General features: G+C 37.3%; 1 protein-coding gene across 1 annotated transcript in view; it reads right to left on the bottom strand.

Annotated features, from left to right (window-relative positions):
- LOC106137427 (uncharacterized) overlaps window positions 1-18,703 on the bottom strand; it is a 39,024-nt gene that overhangs the window by 12,824 nt on the left and 7,497 nt on the right. Inside the window, exons 2-3 of the mRNA XM_060949305.1 lie at window positions 12,681-12,728; window positions 10,550-10,623 (exon numbers count right to left, since the gene is read on the bottom strand). Coding sequence (XP_060805288.1) covers window positions 10,550-10,623; window positions 12,681-12,728 — 122 coding nt within the window. The remainder of the gene's footprint in view (window positions 1-10,549; window positions 10,624-12,680; window positions 12,729-18,703) is intronic.

Below are 18,703 nucleotides of genomic sequence, written 5' to 3'. Positions count from 1 at the left end.
TTTCTAAATTATAAAATTAGTTTGATAGGTAACGGCGAGGAAAACAACATATTTGCACAATTAGGCAACTAGATGTGTACGAGTAATAACGGTCCAAAATGGAATTGAGCTTACATAACTAGAAAGAAGATAGATCCATGGGTTGGCAGATAAATAATGATAACGATTATAATGTGCCGTGTGGTTCCCGGCACGAATAGAAAAAAGAATAGGACCACTCCATCTCTTTCCCATGGATGTCGTAAAAGGCGACTAATGTGTAGGCTTATAAACTTGGGATTCTTCTTTTAGGCGATGGGCTAGCAACCTGTCACTATTTGAATCTCAATTCCATCTTAAAGCCAAATAGCTGAACTTGGCTTATGAGTCTTTACAAGACTGTTGGCTCTGCCTACCCCGCAAGGGATATATACGTGATTATATGTATGTATGTTTGTATGTACAATTATAATCTTTAAGAGTGGTTTCAGTCCGAATGCCGAAGGCCGCTAAGATGTTGAACATTTGGTCAATAGAGAAATAACGCAAGATCTGAACATTGTTTCGTCCAAGTTTCACACACACTCAAAGATCACTCAAGGTCAAATGAAGACGAATTATTCCAGTGTAGCTGTACTTAAACTTCGGGATGAACATCAAATATTCACACTGTTTTCTCCCTACGCCAGGATAAGGCCTCCTGTGATGTTTTTTCAAAAGGCATCGAATACTTTCCGTAATAAAAAAGAGATACCTCGTTCGGCTCGTGAAATAAAGCTTAAATCAGTAAAACTACCAATGCCGTGTGATTCTCGGCACCAATATAAGAAGGCTAGGACCACTCTATCTCTTTCTCATGGATATCGTGAAAGGCGACTGAGGGATAGGCTTATAAACTTGATATTCTTCTTTTAGGCGATGGGTTAGCAACCTGTCACTATTTGAATCTTAATTCTATCATCAATAGACGTGACTATACATATGTATGTATGTATGTACAAAGATAATAAAAAAAATGTACACTTAGGTTATGTGGCAGAGTTAGAATTAAATTATAGCATATAAGTTTCTCAGCACCTCACCAGGATGAGAAGAATTCTTTTAATTAAAAAAAATAATAATTTGTTTGGTATAAAGTAAACAAATTCTATTCTATTTCGAAATAAAATGTATATATTTTCGAACTAAATAATGTAGAGAAGGTGCTATCTACAGCCATCAATAAATAGAAGTAAAAACAACCCCAAATAGTTAGACAGTTGCCACTTCAATAGCGAGGAGAAAGAGTTGTGAGTAATTGGAAAAAAATTGGATGTGGTTGTACGAGTATATTGAAGTCACTAAGTCGTACCTTAAATCCACTATTAAAATCAGGGGATTTTACGCAACGCACAGGGGTGCGTACCATTAACCAATCAGAGCGGAAGAGTGACACACTCAGCCAACCGCAGCAAAGAGTTCCAATCGCGCAAGCAAAGCTTTCATAAATACAACCTCCAACTCAACATCGTCGAAGCCGCTGTTCCCCAGGCATAATACATGCGAAGATGTTCTCGTTGTAAGCGGTCGGAAGCCCGAATCATCGCTCTCGCTCTTAAGTGCCAAACACCAATTAACACTCTTTCAATCTAGGCTTTTCTAACTGACTAGATGCTCTTGTTACATCGTAGCTAACGTTAAAATCCCGGGTCAATGAGCGTGGATTCAAGTTGATTGGATCCCGGTACACAAAGCAGGAAGCCTTTGATATATCACGACTATGAATGTAACTGCTAACTTTTCAAACCCGGATTTTGTGAACCCTTTCATTAACGAACTGCGCCACGACGCGGGATTTACACATGTTTGTATATGTTATCACGTCTTTACCCTGTATGGGGCAGACAGAGCTAAGTCTCGAAAAGACTGAAAGGCAAGCTATAAACTGGCAATCTGTCACTATTTGAATCACAATTTATCATTAAGCCATGAAGCTGGGCGTGGAATTTTAGTATTATTATTGTTGGCTCTGTCTACCGTTAGGGATCAAGACTTGATTATATAAATAAATGAATGTAAATTGAAAAAGCCGATTACGGGAAATCTATGTCACTATTTGAATCTCAATTCTATCTTAAAGCCAAATAGCTGAGCGTGGCCTCTCAGTCTTTTCAAGACTGATCGCTCTGTCTACCCCGCAAGGGATAAAGACGTGATTATATGTATGTATGGGAAACCTATGTCATCCTATCGATTACCTTCCGCCACTTCGCGTCGAGTCCCCGAGCCTTTAGTGTCATCATTAGCCGGCTTATTTTTCATATAAAGCCGCCATCAATATGCAAATAATCTCTTTAATCTTACACGTGCTACGTTCAATGAATACGGTACAGTCAGCAATATACTTCAGCTAGCGTTAGTCCCGATTCCGTCGTCTCTTCTCTGCAAAAGAGGCTGGAGTCAACCTGTATCCGGTATCCTGAGGTGCGTAAGACAGGCCAGAAAGTTTGGAACCTAAATGTGAAGGTTTCCTCACGATTTTCCCTCAACGAAAACGCTTCTATGGCATAATAAATACGATGCAGTCGATTTGACTGTGACAGCGCAGGTCTCGAGTTCGAATCCCGACTAGGGCATGATAATAAACGTACTTTCTCTGATTTTTCTGGGTCTTGGATTTATCTTTGTAAGTTTGGAATTTATTAAATACTCGCTGTACCGGCAAACGTTGTTTTGCCATACAAATAATTTTTAAGTAATTTCTAGTTAACGAAAATTTATTTTGGCCTATCTGTTTTTCGAGACTGTCGGCTCTGTCCACCCCGCAAGGAATGAATACGTGATTATATGTTTCTTTCAAGAACTAAATTTGCTTAGAGAAGGTTTAATAATAAAGGATACAAAAGACCGCCCGCCGGTGTTAGTTATAAAATCTGCACACTTACGAGGCTGACTGTACCCAGATTCATCAGCTATTGGATGCATTAACCAATTGAAAGCTCAAACCGGGGTCAGGGTCACTGTTTGTTGCCGATAGCTACCCGTGACCACAGAGTTCAATACGACCACTAACCTACATAGTCATCAAGTTGATACACCAGTAGGTATGTATAACTGGGATTATTAAGTGCCGTGTGGTTCCAAGCACTTTAGGGTCGGATCACTCCGCCTCTTTATTTATTAATTTCTACATTTCTTTGGTTACAATTCTCGAAGCAAACTCGTAGCTTATGGTCTACGACGTAGACGCTGTCTACGAATGTCTACGAGAATGTAGCATCATAGCCAGTCGCATAAAAGAAAACTCCCAAAATTTTTTTATATCACAATAGCTAACGCACCTATGTCCTTCGTCGTATTTTACACTATATAAATATAAATATATACGGGACAAATTACACTGATTGAGTTAGCCTCGAAGTAAGTTCTTTGAGACTTGTGTTACGAGATACTAACTCAACGATACTATATTTTATAATAAATACCTAATATAGATAAACATCCAAGTCCCAGGCCAATCAGAAAAAGTTCTCTTCTCATCATGCTCTGGCCGGGATTCGAACCTCCGATGTCACAGACAAGCGTATTACCGCTGCGCCACAGAGGCCGTCAACTATATGTATGTATGCAAAATTTCATGAAAACCGGTTCAGTGGGGCATGACAGACGGATAAACAAGCACGGTTTTACTATTGACTATATAAATAAATATATACGGTACAAATTACACAGATTGAGTGAGCCTCGAAGTGAGTTCGAAACTTGTGTAACGAGATACTAAGTCAACGATACTATATTTTTTAATAAATCTTCTTCTTTTTAGTCGAACACTTTTGTCAGAGTCGTCGTCGTGGTTGCGCAGACAAATAAACATCCAAGACCCAGGCCAATCAGAGAAAGTTCATTTCTCATCATGCCCTGGTCGGAATTTGAACCCGGGACCTCCGGTGTCACAGACAAGCGCACTACCGCTGCGCCACAGAGGCCGCCAAAAACAACTTTTATAATATTAGTATGGATGTGTTTTTTCGTTGTAATACCTCGTTGCTTTGAATCACTACCACCATCAGTCATCGTAACGTTTTTATCCTATTACAGCTTTATAAGAGCGCGTTGCGCAATGACGACACATAACACACATCTCAAGTACAATATGGACTTTCTGTTGATTAACATAAAAGCATGCTCTGTGCCTTTCGTGTGGTTCCCGACACTTCAGAAAAGGACTACTCCATTTTTTCCCATAGATGTCGTAAAAGGCGACTATACTAACTAATCTAATACTTTCGCAAGGCCTAATAAACTTGGGATTCTTTGTCAACTATTTGAATCTCAATTTCATCATTAAGCCATACAGCTGAGCGTGGCCTTTCAGTCTTCTCAAGACTGTTGGCTCTGTCTACCCAGCAAGGGGTAAGATAGAGGCCTAGACGTGATTATATACATGCATGCTCTGTCTAGTAAACCGGTCCGACAAGAAGTGTTGCTGCAATGCTAACTCGACAAACTCGAGCGCACTCGGCGCCTAACGAGCGCACGACAGCAAGAACTACACGTGTCTGTACTCTATAGTTGGGAAATTCAATTGCATACCTCTACGTACCTATGTTATGTACATTAGTTTGAATACTAACCTAACATACGGTGAGGGAAAACATCGTGAGGAAACCCGCACATTTTGGCTATTGATTGTGTAGTGCAACATGACATAAGAATATAACATAAAATCACGCCCTTTTTCCCGGAGGGTTAGGCAGAGACTACATCTTTCCACTTGCCACTATCTCTGCATACTTCCTTCGCTTCGTCCACATTCATAACTCTCTTCATGCAAGCTCGGCGGTTTCGGGTACTCTTAACCTGACCCTTTACCAGGACGTCCTTAATTTGTAACTATGGATCCAATACAGGTGAGGTTTACCTGCAATGGTTGCGGAGGTCAGATGGGAGTCGCTTCGTGTAAAAACCTGACTCACGGAGTGAAACTTACCTAACTAACATATAAGAATATACTTCAATAACGTAGGTATTTTATGTGTGTATCAGCCCGACAAGGAGTGTCGCCGTAATGCTGACGACTAACTCAACAAAACTAACAGTGTGTGTATGTATGTAGGTACACAACTCGGAAATTCAATTTATATGCTTCCTTACACATGCAGTATGTTGTTACACAGAAATGAAACGTGCATTTTCTGCTGAGTTGTTAGTAAAATCTAAATCAACATACTTTTCAATAGGATATTTATACAAATATTTTATTTAAATGTAAGTTGTATGTTTTAATGATTTTTTATGAAACAATACAGGATTACAGATCAGAATAACAATAAGTAACGTATTTTGTATTATTATAAACATACATATAATCATTTCTATATCTCTTGCGGGGTAGACAGAGCTAACAGTCTTGAAAAGACTGATAGGCCACGTTCAGCTGTTAGGCTTAATGATAGAATTGAGATTCAAATAGTGACAGGTTACTAGCCCATCGTCTAAAAGAAGAATCCCAATTTCATAATTTTGATGAAACATTACAGTACTACAGATCAGAGTAAAATAAAAATTACATGCGGAAGTCAGTAAAAAAAATTTACCGCTCTCATAATGTAACATCCAAAACAGTCTGTAAATAGTCGATGGTACGTAGCGATAAAGAGGAGTTCTTTTATTATCATTGCTCTGATGAAGTGCTGGGTAACATAACGCGGTGACACATATTAGGTACTTATTCTATATATGGGCCATAATTTCCGCCATTGCCAAACAAGATGTGATAAGTCCGCTAGAGGGAGCCATAATTCATTTACTCGAGAGCTTTTCAGCTGGAACAAATATTTTTATCGCGAACTTTTTGTCAAAAACGTATTATGTATTAGTATAGAAATGTGTTCACATCTAGAAGACTTGCCACTTTTGTACGTGTATTTTGTACTTTTATGTTTTGTTTTGTTACTGTGTCATGTCAGTTTGGTGAACCAAATAAAAAAAAAAAAAGTTATGTGTATCATTATTAAATTTGTTAAATATTAACAAACTCTTACAAACACTAAGAACTATCTCCATGTTAGCCCTTCATTGAGAAGGTAATTCAAGACTTATGTTATATAGAATACATATAGTCACGTCTATATCACTTGCGGGGTAGACAGAGCCAATAGTCTTGACAAGACTGATATGCCACGTTCAGCTTTTTGGCTTGATGATAGAGTTGAGATTCAATTAGTGTGACAGGTTGCTAGCCCATCGCCTAAAATAAAAATCTCAAGTTTATAAGCGTAACCCTCAGTCACCTTTTACGACATCCATTGGAAACAGATGGAGTGGTCCTATTCTTTTTCTTTTGGTGCCGGGAGCCACAACATGTATGTATGTATGATGATCAAGGAAAATTGCAGAATAAGGTTAAGATAAATGCAGAGACCCATTCTTATCGTATGTTCCGATGCGTACAATTAGGTAAGGGTCCGGTGTTATCATAATCAGGGCCAATATCCCGGAACACTGTAGGGTGGTCCAGCAAGTTTGGATTTGTTGATTAAGAAAGTTGCGAATCACATTGGGTTTTCACAATCGTTTACTATAGGGATGCCGTAAAACCTTGAATGGCGACCGGACAATATGTGTTGAAATCATTAGTTTTATTCACATTTTTTTATGTTTACAATGTGCATTCATACAATACATACATACATACATAAAATTACGCCTCTTTCCCGAAGGGGTAGGCAGAGACTACCTCTTTCCACTTGCCACGATCTCTGCATATTTTCTTTGCTTCATCCACATTCATAACTCTCTTCATGCAAGCTCGGCGGTTTCGGGTACTCGGCATTCGTACAATATTTAGATATAAGAGATCTTTATATATATAAATTGATGTTCGGTGAAAAAGCTGCAGTGTAGTTTGTTCCACCGCTTCTTCTACACATGCGCTTTGGAAGGGGTAGAAGATAAAATTAGATTTTAGTGATGTGACGTCAATAAATGATATCTTGTATCCAATTTTGAATCCGAATCAATTCAATCCAAAATCCAAAAATAAATCTATTCTATTCTATGTGAAGAGGGAAATGTCGGCGAGTAGACCCTGGGACACAAACAAAGGTTGGAATGCATGCAAATATTTGAGATAGAGATAACCAATGTGATAAAATGCAGCAGAAACCGGACGTCAATATTTATCATTTACTAAACTATATGTATGAACAGTCGCCTTTAGAGAAATTTACCATTCATTCATTCGTTCATATAATCACGTCTACATGCTTTGCGGGGTAGAAGTAGCCAGCAGTCTTGAAAAATCGACAGGCCGCGTTCAGCTGTTAGGCTTAATGATAGAATTGATATTCAAATAGAGACAGGTTGCTACCCAATCGCCTATAAGAAGAATCCCAAGTTATAAGCCTATCCCTTAGTCGAATATAATGACATATACATGACAGAGATGGAGTGGTCCTATTCATTTTTATATTGGTGCCGGGAACCACACGGCTTTACATTTTACCAATGGCTAAATGACTGATTTTGGCTGGATGACGAGAGGGTCATGTTTGTCAGCTGGCAAATGTACAACACTACCATTTGACTCCCATACCTTTACCTTTAGGACCCTACCGGAAGGCATTTGTCGCAAACTTCCCTAACACACCAGCTATACATTAGTGCACTTCAAAGCAAAAAAAAAAGGTAGAATATCGATTTCCTAACCGTTTTTGAGCTTTGATAGGCAAAAAACATGGTCGCAGCGTAGTTGGCATGTTTGTCAATTTCACATGCGGCGTTCAAAGGTTAAAGCTATCGCTGGCAACCCTGAACACATTATTATATCTCAAAGTAGTATATGTCCTTGGTAACAGGGAATAACATGTGAGAGTTTCAGAAAGCAAATGTTGCGACACGAATCTCATAATATTCGAATATAACTGCTTTAGGCAAGGATTGTTATATCAAGTTCGAAAGACTTGTTATTTGTTTGCAACGAATTAAGTGTCGTGTGGTTCGTCTATATTCCTTACGGGGTAGACAGAGCGAACAGTACTGAAAAGACTGGTAGGCCACGTTCAGCTGTTTGGCTTAATAATAGAATTGAGATTCAAATAGTGACAGGTTACTAGCCCAACGCCTAAAAGAAGAACCCCATGTTAATAAGCCTATCCTTTAGTCGCCTATTACGGCATCCATAAGAACGAGATAGAGTGGTCCTGTTCTTTTTTTTATTTGTGCCGGGAACCACACGGGACTGTAGTATTTTTAATTATACGTAGATTGTGTAGAAAAAAAAAAGGAATTTTCAATCGAATTTTGTTACAAATAAATAAAGGGATTTCCGCTGACTCGTTTACAGCTATCCCTTAATATTGACGGGCGGACTTTAAAGAGTTCTTTTATGTCCCTTATCGAAAGACTTTCCTGCAAGTATAGCAAAACTCACTCAAGAGTACGCAGATAAAATATTGTCTTCTAGCTGTTGCCCGCGTCTTTGGACGAGTTGTTTTTTGTTGGGTGTATCGATTTTGAGTTATGTGTTTTATTCTGTGCCGTGTGGTTCTCGGCACCTATATAAAAAAAGAATAGAACGACTCCATATTTTTTTTCTTTGGATGTTGTAAGGTATAGCGGCGTATAAACTTGGGATTTTTCTTTTAGGCGATTGGCTACCAACCTGTCAATGTCTGAATCAATTTTATCATTAAGCCAAACAGAAGAACGTGGCCTTTCAGTCGTTTCAAGACTTTTGGCTCTATCTACCCCGCAAGGGATATAGACGTGATTATATGTATGTTTGTTTTTCAGGTGAAGGAATGGTCCTTGGGTTGTAAAACTTTTGCTAAGATGCCATTTCAATAATTTTTGTCGTTAAGGCAATAGCACCTTACAGAGCGTTTTTTCCCTAGTTTTGAAAATTACTTGAAGTTCTATTTTCTTTTTACGGCATCAGTCTCAGTTGAATTTTTACCTCTCTGAAAAGGAGACCGGGGTGTCAATGACCATAATTCTAGATTGGATACACACTAACCTATGCGACCTTTACACCGGTACCTAACCCCCATAGAATTATGTTTGATCAAAATTCATTTTAAGATAGAAAATGTCTATATGTTATAGCTCATACAAATATTTTTACTTATTGAGGACTGCAATAGTACAATTAATTATGAATTAAAATTAAAGAAAAAAACAATTACAGACAAGTAAATAGACGAATGACAGATCTAATTAAACTGAAATTTTTAATCTTTATCATATGCATTTACTATTCGGTCCAGCGTATTTCAGCGTATCTAATTCAAGTCAGTGAAGCTGATCCGCAAAGTTCACAAAAGCGTTGGAAAGTGCGGAGTGGCGCCCGCCGCAGACCCCGGAGTGCCATCGAGGGTCCATTATTGGGGTTTCAAGTAACCGTTTCCGGTAACCTTTTTGTATTTTAATGCGTTGTTTTAACACATTTTCTTGTTAAGCACTTTTTGAGGTGAATTATTTTAACTTTGTTATGGAAAAAGAAAATATCTTCTTTTTATCTTTCTTTTACAATTGGATTTCGATGGTGAACAAATAGGTTTTTATCTCGTATCTACATCTGTATCATACCTCCGCAACCTTTGCAGGAGAATTTTACCCATATTAGATCATATTATATTGTATATAGTATTAGATCATACTTAAATTCATCCATTTACCTGAATGTACAGGTTTCGCAAAATATGTTCCCTCACCGTGAATGCATCGATTTGCAATCGAACTAAATATTAAAAAAGAGCAATTGGTACATAAATATAAATTGAATCAGTTCATCGCTATTTCAGTCAGACGCCTTAACCCATCGACCGCCGACGCTCCTCCGCAAAATTCAGTCAGTCCCAATAAAACAGCGCGTAACAGCCGCAGTTTTCTTACTAAAATTTGATGAGTTTGACGTGTTTGTGTCCCTTTTTTGTTTCAATAGCGGAGTTCGTTACGAGTCCCCGACTTGATTTATAGGGCGGTTGACAAAAGTTCAGCTACATTTTTTATGTGTTGGAAATTTGGGATAGTTCAACTATTTATTTGTGTCGGACTCCAAGTCGATTAGAAGTTACAAATTACTTTTTTTTTCTTTTGAGTCGAGTGGCTCGCTTTGTTATATTATATTTATCTTCTCTTCTGGTATTTTCTTAGTTTACACGACGTACTAGATACTAAATTTCTGCTACTGATGTAGTGTACTTCGCGACCGTCCACCTATAAGGGTAACTAATGAACCTCTTTTCGAAACTGTGACACTCTTGTTTAAATTATTGTAGCGGTAGGCATTTATAAGATGTAACAATATATTGCCGTGCCGTGTGGTTCCCGGCACCAATAGAAAAAATTAATAGGACTACTCCATCTCTTTCCCATGGATATCGTAAAAGGTGACTAAGAGACAGGCTTATAAACTTTCAATTCTTTTTTAGACTTTTATTTTTTTTGTATAAACTTACTTTGTACCGTAATTCAATCTTTGTACCAAACTGTTGGATTTAATCGCCTCATCACATACTAAAAATACTACATCAGACGTGAAGTGAGACTAAACTTCAAATCATTAGTCACTTTATGTTATACTGACCTTAAACCAAGCCATAGTTGAGTCGTCGTAAAGCACCACCCATTCTTCAGACCACGAGTTCCATAGATATTTACCTGTAAGTAACATGAATTATTCAATTTCATTTGCTATTGCGTCAATATTATTTTTGTGAAGAGAAAAATAAATAAAAACATATTGATCGGAACTTATTTTGGTAGACTTAAAGTTAAACTATACATAGTAATTACATTTAAAAATTATTGAGTAAGTATAATTGTACTAAAAAGTATTGGTACAAGTAACATTCAACACTATAAACTTACTCGTACTACCTATGCGCGAAAAAAATATTTAAAACAAATTATTTCAAGATTCATTATTATACTTTTTCTTCTTAGTGGCCAGCATCAACTAAAAATATTTTCTACTGATTAATCACAGCGCATTCTACGTAACATTCTTTATAAATTAAATTCTAGTCCTGAGAAAAATCCAGTCTTATTTCCGTGCTAATGATAAGATGTAGCAAAGATTTCATCGTTCGTTGCCTAGGTAACCTAGTTATCCGCATTAAGCTCCAGTTCTTGGTGCTTTTATTTAGTCTATTCCTAATTTTATTTAAGTACAACAAGATATCATCACTACATAGTATAAAACAAAGCCGCTATTTTAGTCTGTTTGTCTGTATGCTTAAATCTTTAAAATTACGCTACGGATTTTGTAACAGGTAGAGTGATTCAAGAGGAAGGTTTTTATGTAAAATTTTTTCCGAATTTTGCACCCGTGCGAAGCCGGGGCGGGTCGCTAGTGAAATATAATTTAAGAAGTTTAAGGAAACATTGTACTTCTTACTTCCCGAGGAATTTAGGAAAATGCCTGAGACAGCTTGGCAAAAGGCTTTAGATTTAAGATTCAAAAAGTGACAGATTGCTAGCCCGTCGAATTGCGAATCCCAAGTTCATAAGCCTATACCTTAGCCGCCTGTTACGAAATCCATGGGAAAGATATGGAGAAGTTTTATTCTTAAGTGCTCTAAAACCACACGGCAAAGATTCACAATATTGGAATTTAGAGAACAAAATTCATTATCCTCCTGGCGTCCAGGTTACATCCTCACCTCTCTGGGACAGGAGCCCGGGGTGCCTTTTTTGAGCATGACCCTGAATTGAGTAAGACAAGCTTTAATATGCGAAGCTATTCCTATCTGACCTCTGCATTTTTTGCAGGGGAACCTAGCCCATATTGGAACATAGATCATACATCACTCATCCAATTTCCTAACCGTAAGGTGGTCTCCGCCGGTTAGCAATAAAACTAACGTACAAAACTCAGAAAAAGATTCGTTGGTTTATTTGCCACGGCAGAATTTGAACGTGCACAATGTACACCACGCTTTTTATAGACCAACCGGCGCTCAAATTTAGAGATATAAAAATAAAAACAGTTATAACTTACGCTGAATTTGAGCCTGAAGTAAATTATTCTTCAGTTTTATATTGCACTGGCATCTTCGCATTTAATTTCGTATTGAGTATTGGCATAAAACCGAAAATACTGAAAAAGTGTCGTCATAAAGTGCCTTAGGTGTTCAATTTGGAGTCTTACCTTGAAGTTATAGGGTCGTAAATGGGTTTTCATAAGTGTACCGTTTCATTGCATACTAACTCCAAGCTGACGGTTTATTTGATCGTGAAAGCCTGACTTTACGGGATTTTGGCGAAATTAACTGTAATCTGATAAGGATTACCTCGGAATAAGGAAATCTTTAGGATTGATAGCAATTGCTGTACTTATATAACATTATGACAATAGGTTTCATGATAGCGGAGTGGAAACGTGTTAGTCTCCAACCCTCCTCAGAAGAGGCGTGACCACGTATGTTATTTATGTAAAATGGAAGAAATTTGGCACAGAGACAGACTGGACACTCAGCTAATATTTTTTGTTTGTTTGTTTGTTTGTTTGTTTGTAAATACTTTATTTTACATAAAAATACATTAAAAATAACGATGTACAAGGGCGGACTCATCCCAGTGCCGGATTTCTTCCAGTCAACCAGGTAATTCAAAGAAACATATTATGTTTTATATTTTTTCTTTCTAGGAATGCCCACAGGAATTATTAATAGCTTCGGAGAGAAGTCTAGTTATAATTAAACTTATATACTCACGCTTGTACCGGAGCATGTAACCTCCCTTGATTTGAGTTCCGCCATGTTCTGCAAAAGAAAATTGAAAAATATGAAGCAGTCTTTTAGAACCTGTGGCGACATTCCTTCGCCACAAGTCACAACAATCAATCACGCGACGCTGTCAGTCAAAAACAGCAAAAAGTCTAAATCGCGCAAGCAAAGATTTCACGGATTGGAGCATTTATACAACTTCCGACACAACATCGTCGGAGCCGCGGTTCCCCAGGCATCATGCCTAGCCTGGTGGGAGATCTTCCCTTTGGTGGCGGTCGAGCCAAATCATCGCTCCCCTTTCATTGGTGACCCCGACGTGATTGGCTGTTGAGAATTCTGGCGAAAACTTTATAATAAAACAATATTTTAAAGGAATTAATAATAATAACTAATCGCTATTGGACCAGACGCGAATCCGATTTTTTATTGGACTAATTGAAAAATTGGCGCCTATAAGCGTAAATTAAAAACTTTATTAATTAAAATCGTACAAAACAGGTATATAATATAAACTTCTCTCAACATTTTTTTCTTCTTAATGGCCAGCATCAACTAAAAATATTTTGTACTGATTATCACAGCGCATTTAAGGTAACATTCCTTATAAATTAAATTCTACTTCTTCTAGAGAAAAATCCAGTAAGTCTTAATTCCGTGCTTACAAAATAGATAGCTTAGAAAAATACCGAGCCTTACAAAATAGATAATAATCCTCTCCCCTTACATAACAGAGTGTAGCGAGGCACAACTGCAGAATGTCGAAAACAGGCTATGAACTAGCGTAACTTCTGTGAAAAACAGGAAAATTTCCCGACAAAAACGCGTCCGTGACGGGAATCACGAGTCGCCGCCGTGATTTCTAGTGTGCGCAAGTTTAACACAAATATTTTAAGGGCGGGTTATGTAACGGATTCTTTATAACATCAGATAGGTATGTAGTAGCTTAAATTCTGTACATTCATACTCATATTGTAAATGTGAATGTGTTTGTTTGTCCATTTTTCACGACATAACCCAGTGGTTTTGATAATTGATCTAATTTTGCGTGCATCTTCCTTCTGGCTTAAGTCCCGGTTGCATCCTTACCTCTCTGGAGAGGAGCCCAGGGTATGCCTTTGGATGAACCATGGATCCTAGATTGTGAGATCCATAGGTACACAACAAGATGCCTGAATGTCCTGAATATTCACTTCCATTCATTTCCTCACGATGTTTTCCGTCACCGTAAGAGCATCGGTTAGTATTCAAACGAACTTTTAAAATAGTCATTGGTACATGGCCGAGGTGGGATTTGAACCGGGCACCTTACCGATTCCACCACCGACGGTCCTACATTTTGCGACCTAATTTTACGTACATGAAAATGCAGGGTAGGTAGGTACATTATTTTGACGAGAGGCGATTGAGCTATCATCAAAGAAAATCCAAGGTTTGTTTATTATGGATATCGACCGATATATATTTTACAACTAACTAGTCGTTTCCCGCGACTTCTTACGCGCTTAGTGTCTTTCATCGTACTTCATTAGGCGTTATAATAAAAATAATAAATTGTAACAGATCATGTTGTCATTAATTTATTTTTTTCTCAGGCCAAGATAACATAAATTTTTATTTAGAATTCCTTCTCAGAGAGATGTACGTAAGTTTATATTTTATTAATTATGTTCACAAGCCGATGCCTTTCTTTACATTTTCCTGTCGTGGGCCTACTGTAAGAAATTTTTCTAGAACTAACTAAGTAGTGCCCTTGTACTAAATATCATTTAAGTTAAAGTTCTCATCTTTTTTTTTCCTTGATGTACATAAATACAAAAATAAATAAAATAAATTTAGAAACAAATTAAAAAATAACGCCCCCGGTCATGCGGTAAGGCCCTTAGCAAAGGCAAGAGATCCGGGGTAAGGGAGTAGCTAGGGGGGAGAGGTAGGGGAGGCTAGTCAACGCCACGTCGCCAATCATCCGTCATTGTTGATGTTAATTTTATTTAGAGATCAGTAATTTGGCCATTGTTAGCGTTATGTGCCATTTCGTGATAATTTTGTGCTTCTAATTTTTACCTGTTTTTTTTATTATTTAAACTTGCACCTCAAATGTTTAAAGTAAGTTTTTTTAACATAAAATTGCATGGGATCCTTCTTTTGGGCGATAGACCTTCGAAAATGTTCTGTCTACCCCATAAGGGATGTGCAATGTACACATTTGTAAATATTTCAGCTCCCTTTGACCTGACTTTCAGAATATTCCCGATTTTCTTATTTCATACCTATGTATAATCTAACTAGAAACTGATTTTTATATATCGAGCCAACATGACCGTAAAAGGCCTTAGTTTCCGATCTCGGGGTCTTTACGGAGACGGCTGGCAGCCGGCACGATCCCCAAGTCAATAAGCATTAGCATAAATCCAATATTGCCACGTGGCATCCACCTGGACTTATGAAAAATTGTGGGAACCTTTCAGTCAGGATGGTTTGCTGATGAAATATATAATTATAATGTGTACACCGAAAGGAAATTATGTAAGGTATGTACTGAAAGGCCAAGTTAAGATGTATGTACTTACGTACATACATACATCTTAACTTGGCCTTTCAGTCATTTAAGAATAATGGCTCTGTCTACCCCGCAAAATATATAGACGTGAACGTGACTATATAAAAAACATCTATATCCCTTGCGGGATAGACAGAGCCTATCATTCTTAAATGCTGCAAATACTGAAATACAGTAATACCCCGACTTGCGCTACCCCGTTTTACGCGAATTCGGAGATACGCGGTTTTTCATTTTGTTTGCCGCGCACATCGGCTCTCGCTCCGCCCACTCAGTGTTCAATTTGCGACAGGTTTAAACGTGTTCAGTTTGCGACAGGTTTAAACATGTTCCGCGTGCAATTGTTTAACAGGCAAGTGCGTTTTACTTATAATCTCTAATTATGTCTAGGAAATGAACCAGGGAGTCATTAAAACATTTAAAACTTACTACACAAGGCGGTCATTTGCACATCTACATGAAGCTTTAAGACAGAACAAAAAGCTTTCTGTTAGATTTTAGGAAGCAATTCAATGTTTTAGATGTTGTAAGAATTACATATTGGACAATCTTGGAGGTTTCACAAAAAACTCTCAGTGGTGTCTGGAAAAACCTGTGTCCATTTTTTTTCATCTCTGAAACCCAAGGAGACACCATTTCAGATCCTGAACAAATCGATAGCATAATAGAAGAAGTTGTTGATATCGCCAAGCAATTAAATTTAGAGCAAGACATTGAATAAACTGATTCGCTAGACACAGTTGAATCGGTAAATCAAATGACAATTGCAAACTTAACAGAAGGACTCAATTCAATTGAAAAGGGGTTACAAAGTTAAGAAAAAATTGATTGTAATGAAGAACGCGTTTCTACAAAAAACGAGGAATAAAAAAATACTGGTATGCTACGAGGAAATTATACTTACGTGAAAAGAAGAAAAATTTAACTCGTTAGAATATATGAAGCCTTCGACATCAAAATAACTTTGGTTTTGCTTACTTTATTCATAACAATGTTTTTTTTATTATCCTACACTAAATTTAACATTTTTCTTCTAAATTATTGTTTTCTTTACACTCTGGTCCCGATTAAACAAACTTTATATGTATTTATATGCAACGTTGAACCCCGACTTACGCGAATTCGACTTACACGGCAACCGCTCGGACCCACCTACCGCGTAAGTCCGGGGTATTACTGTACCACATTCAGCTTTTTGGCTTGATGCTGACAGGTTGCTAGCCCATCGCCTAAAAGAAGAATCCCAAGTGTATAAGCCTATCCTAAGTGAACAAACAATCAAAAAGGCGTGTAATAAGACAAACTCAACAAAATAAAATTCGAAGAGACTAATTAATTAAAATAATTAATTTCTGTTAAATTTCAAAGAAACAGTAGTTTTTTCTCAGTTCGGTGCTTGAATTTTATATTTTTTGTCTAATTTAATGGTAATATTATATTAAATTGGATGGAAAAACTAAAGGTCAGGAAGAAGAAGAAGTTGCAGTATGAAGTGATTGTATACTCTTATTTCTTTCAAAAGCTTTAGTATTATTGACGTGACAACTTCTTATCATTCGATTAAGCCGGCTGCACGCACGAAAAAACATGACTCATGCGGCGTTACCTCGCTCTGAGGCGTTCCATGTAAGGCTTGAAGTGCAAGCGAGAGCGCGGAACGAGCGACAAAGAGGCACAATCGGCCTTCGCGTTCGGCAGAGTATACCTCCTTCTCTATATAATCTATAAAACAAATGATATAAAAAATTTCTTTTCAAAAATGCTACCATTCCATCAGTATTTTCTTAAGACGTTGTCACGTTCAACTATCGTCAGTAAACCGACTTTACAGACAACCAATTTTTTGTAAACCTGGCTGAAATTACACGAGGTTTAACAAAATGTTATCTTCTTTAATTCTGCACTAAAATTTATTAATTATTACGGTGTCGCATCTCCGCAATTTATTGCTCAGGGAAATTCGACGCGAAAGATAAAGATCTTAATTAATGTAACAGGGAAAAATGTTGCCACTTTCCCCCATCAACGTTGGCTTTCATAGGTTGTTACGGAATTCAACAAAGTGTTTAATTTGCTCATGTTTTTTTTACGTTGGCGGAATTTAATTTATTTATACTAATAATATAAAGCTGAAGAGTTTGTTTGTTTTTTTGAACGCGCTAATCTCAGGAACTACTGGTTCGAATTGAGAAATTCTTTTTGTGTTGAATAGACCGTTTATCGAGGAAGGCTTTAGGCTATATAACATCACGTTGCAACTATTAGGAGCGAAGAAATTATGGAAAATGTGGAAAAAAATATTCATCCTTGATAAAATTTATAATTATAATTAAAGCTTCAATGATAAAATAACTATTCCACGCGGAGGAAGTTGCGGGTACAGCTTGTAGAAAAATATTCATACTGCCCTATCCTGTACGTTATCACCTCATCGGTTAACAGTCAAACTAATGAAAGACAAAAATAAATCATTATTTTATGTATGAATAGGGATTCGCCTTAAATAGTAAACATGTTATGGGTTCACTGACCGTTTTCTCGTATTATTTATTACTTACATACATATAGTCACGTCTATATCCCTTGCGGGGTAGACAGAGCCACAACAGTCTTGAAAAGACTGAAAGGCCACGTTCAGCTGTATGGCTTAATGACGGAATTCAGATTCAAATAGTGAAATGTTGCTAGCCCATCGCCTAAATGAAGAATTCAAAGTTTATAAGCCTATCCTTTAGCCGTCTACAAGAAGAATATCAAGCTTCTTAGCCTTTGCTTAGTCGCCTTTTAAGACATCCATCGGGAAGATATGGAGTGGTCATATTTTTAAGGGGCCAGGAACCACACTGCTTCTTCATAATAATTTGCGATTGAATATGGTAACGAATGCGCACAAGTTGGTTGATTTAGGGAAATCAACTTATTTCTACAGGAACTCCGGGATAAAAAGCCTAAATGTTATTCTGGGTCTTCAGCTACCTACATACCAAATTTCATCGTAATCGGTTCAGAAGTTTTTGCGTGAAAGAGTAACAAACATCCATACTGACATCCTTACATACGAACTTTCGCATTTATAATATTAGTAGGATTTATGTACATCAAGGAAAAAGTAAGAATAGAACTTAATATATAGAGATATGTATTTAGTTCAAGCGCACTACTTATTTCTAGAGAAATTTCTTCCAGCAGGTCCACGACAGCACAGGAAAATGTAAAGAAAGGAATTGGCTTGTGTACATACATAATTAATAAGACATAAACTTACATAAACTTACTGATATCAATAAACCTAAAACATATTATCTTATAATAACAAATAAAATAAAAATTTATTGGATGTCTCGATGTTTATTATTACTGATACAGCACAGAAGTGACTTCTCAACCCTCCGGTGCGAAATTCAGTAACGTACAACCTTCTAATTATATGGGGACCAAGATTTGGCCATGC

Source organism: Amyelois transitella, chromosome 18 (assembly GCF_032362555.1).
Source record: "Amyelois transitella isolate CPQ chromosome 18, ilAmyTran1.1, whole genome shotgun sequence".
NCBI lineage: Eukaryota > Metazoa > Arthropoda > Insecta > Lepidoptera > Pyralidae > Amyelois > Amyelois transitella.
Note: the sequence above shows the minus strand (reverse complement) of the source record. Positions and strands in the feature narration are given on the sequence as shown.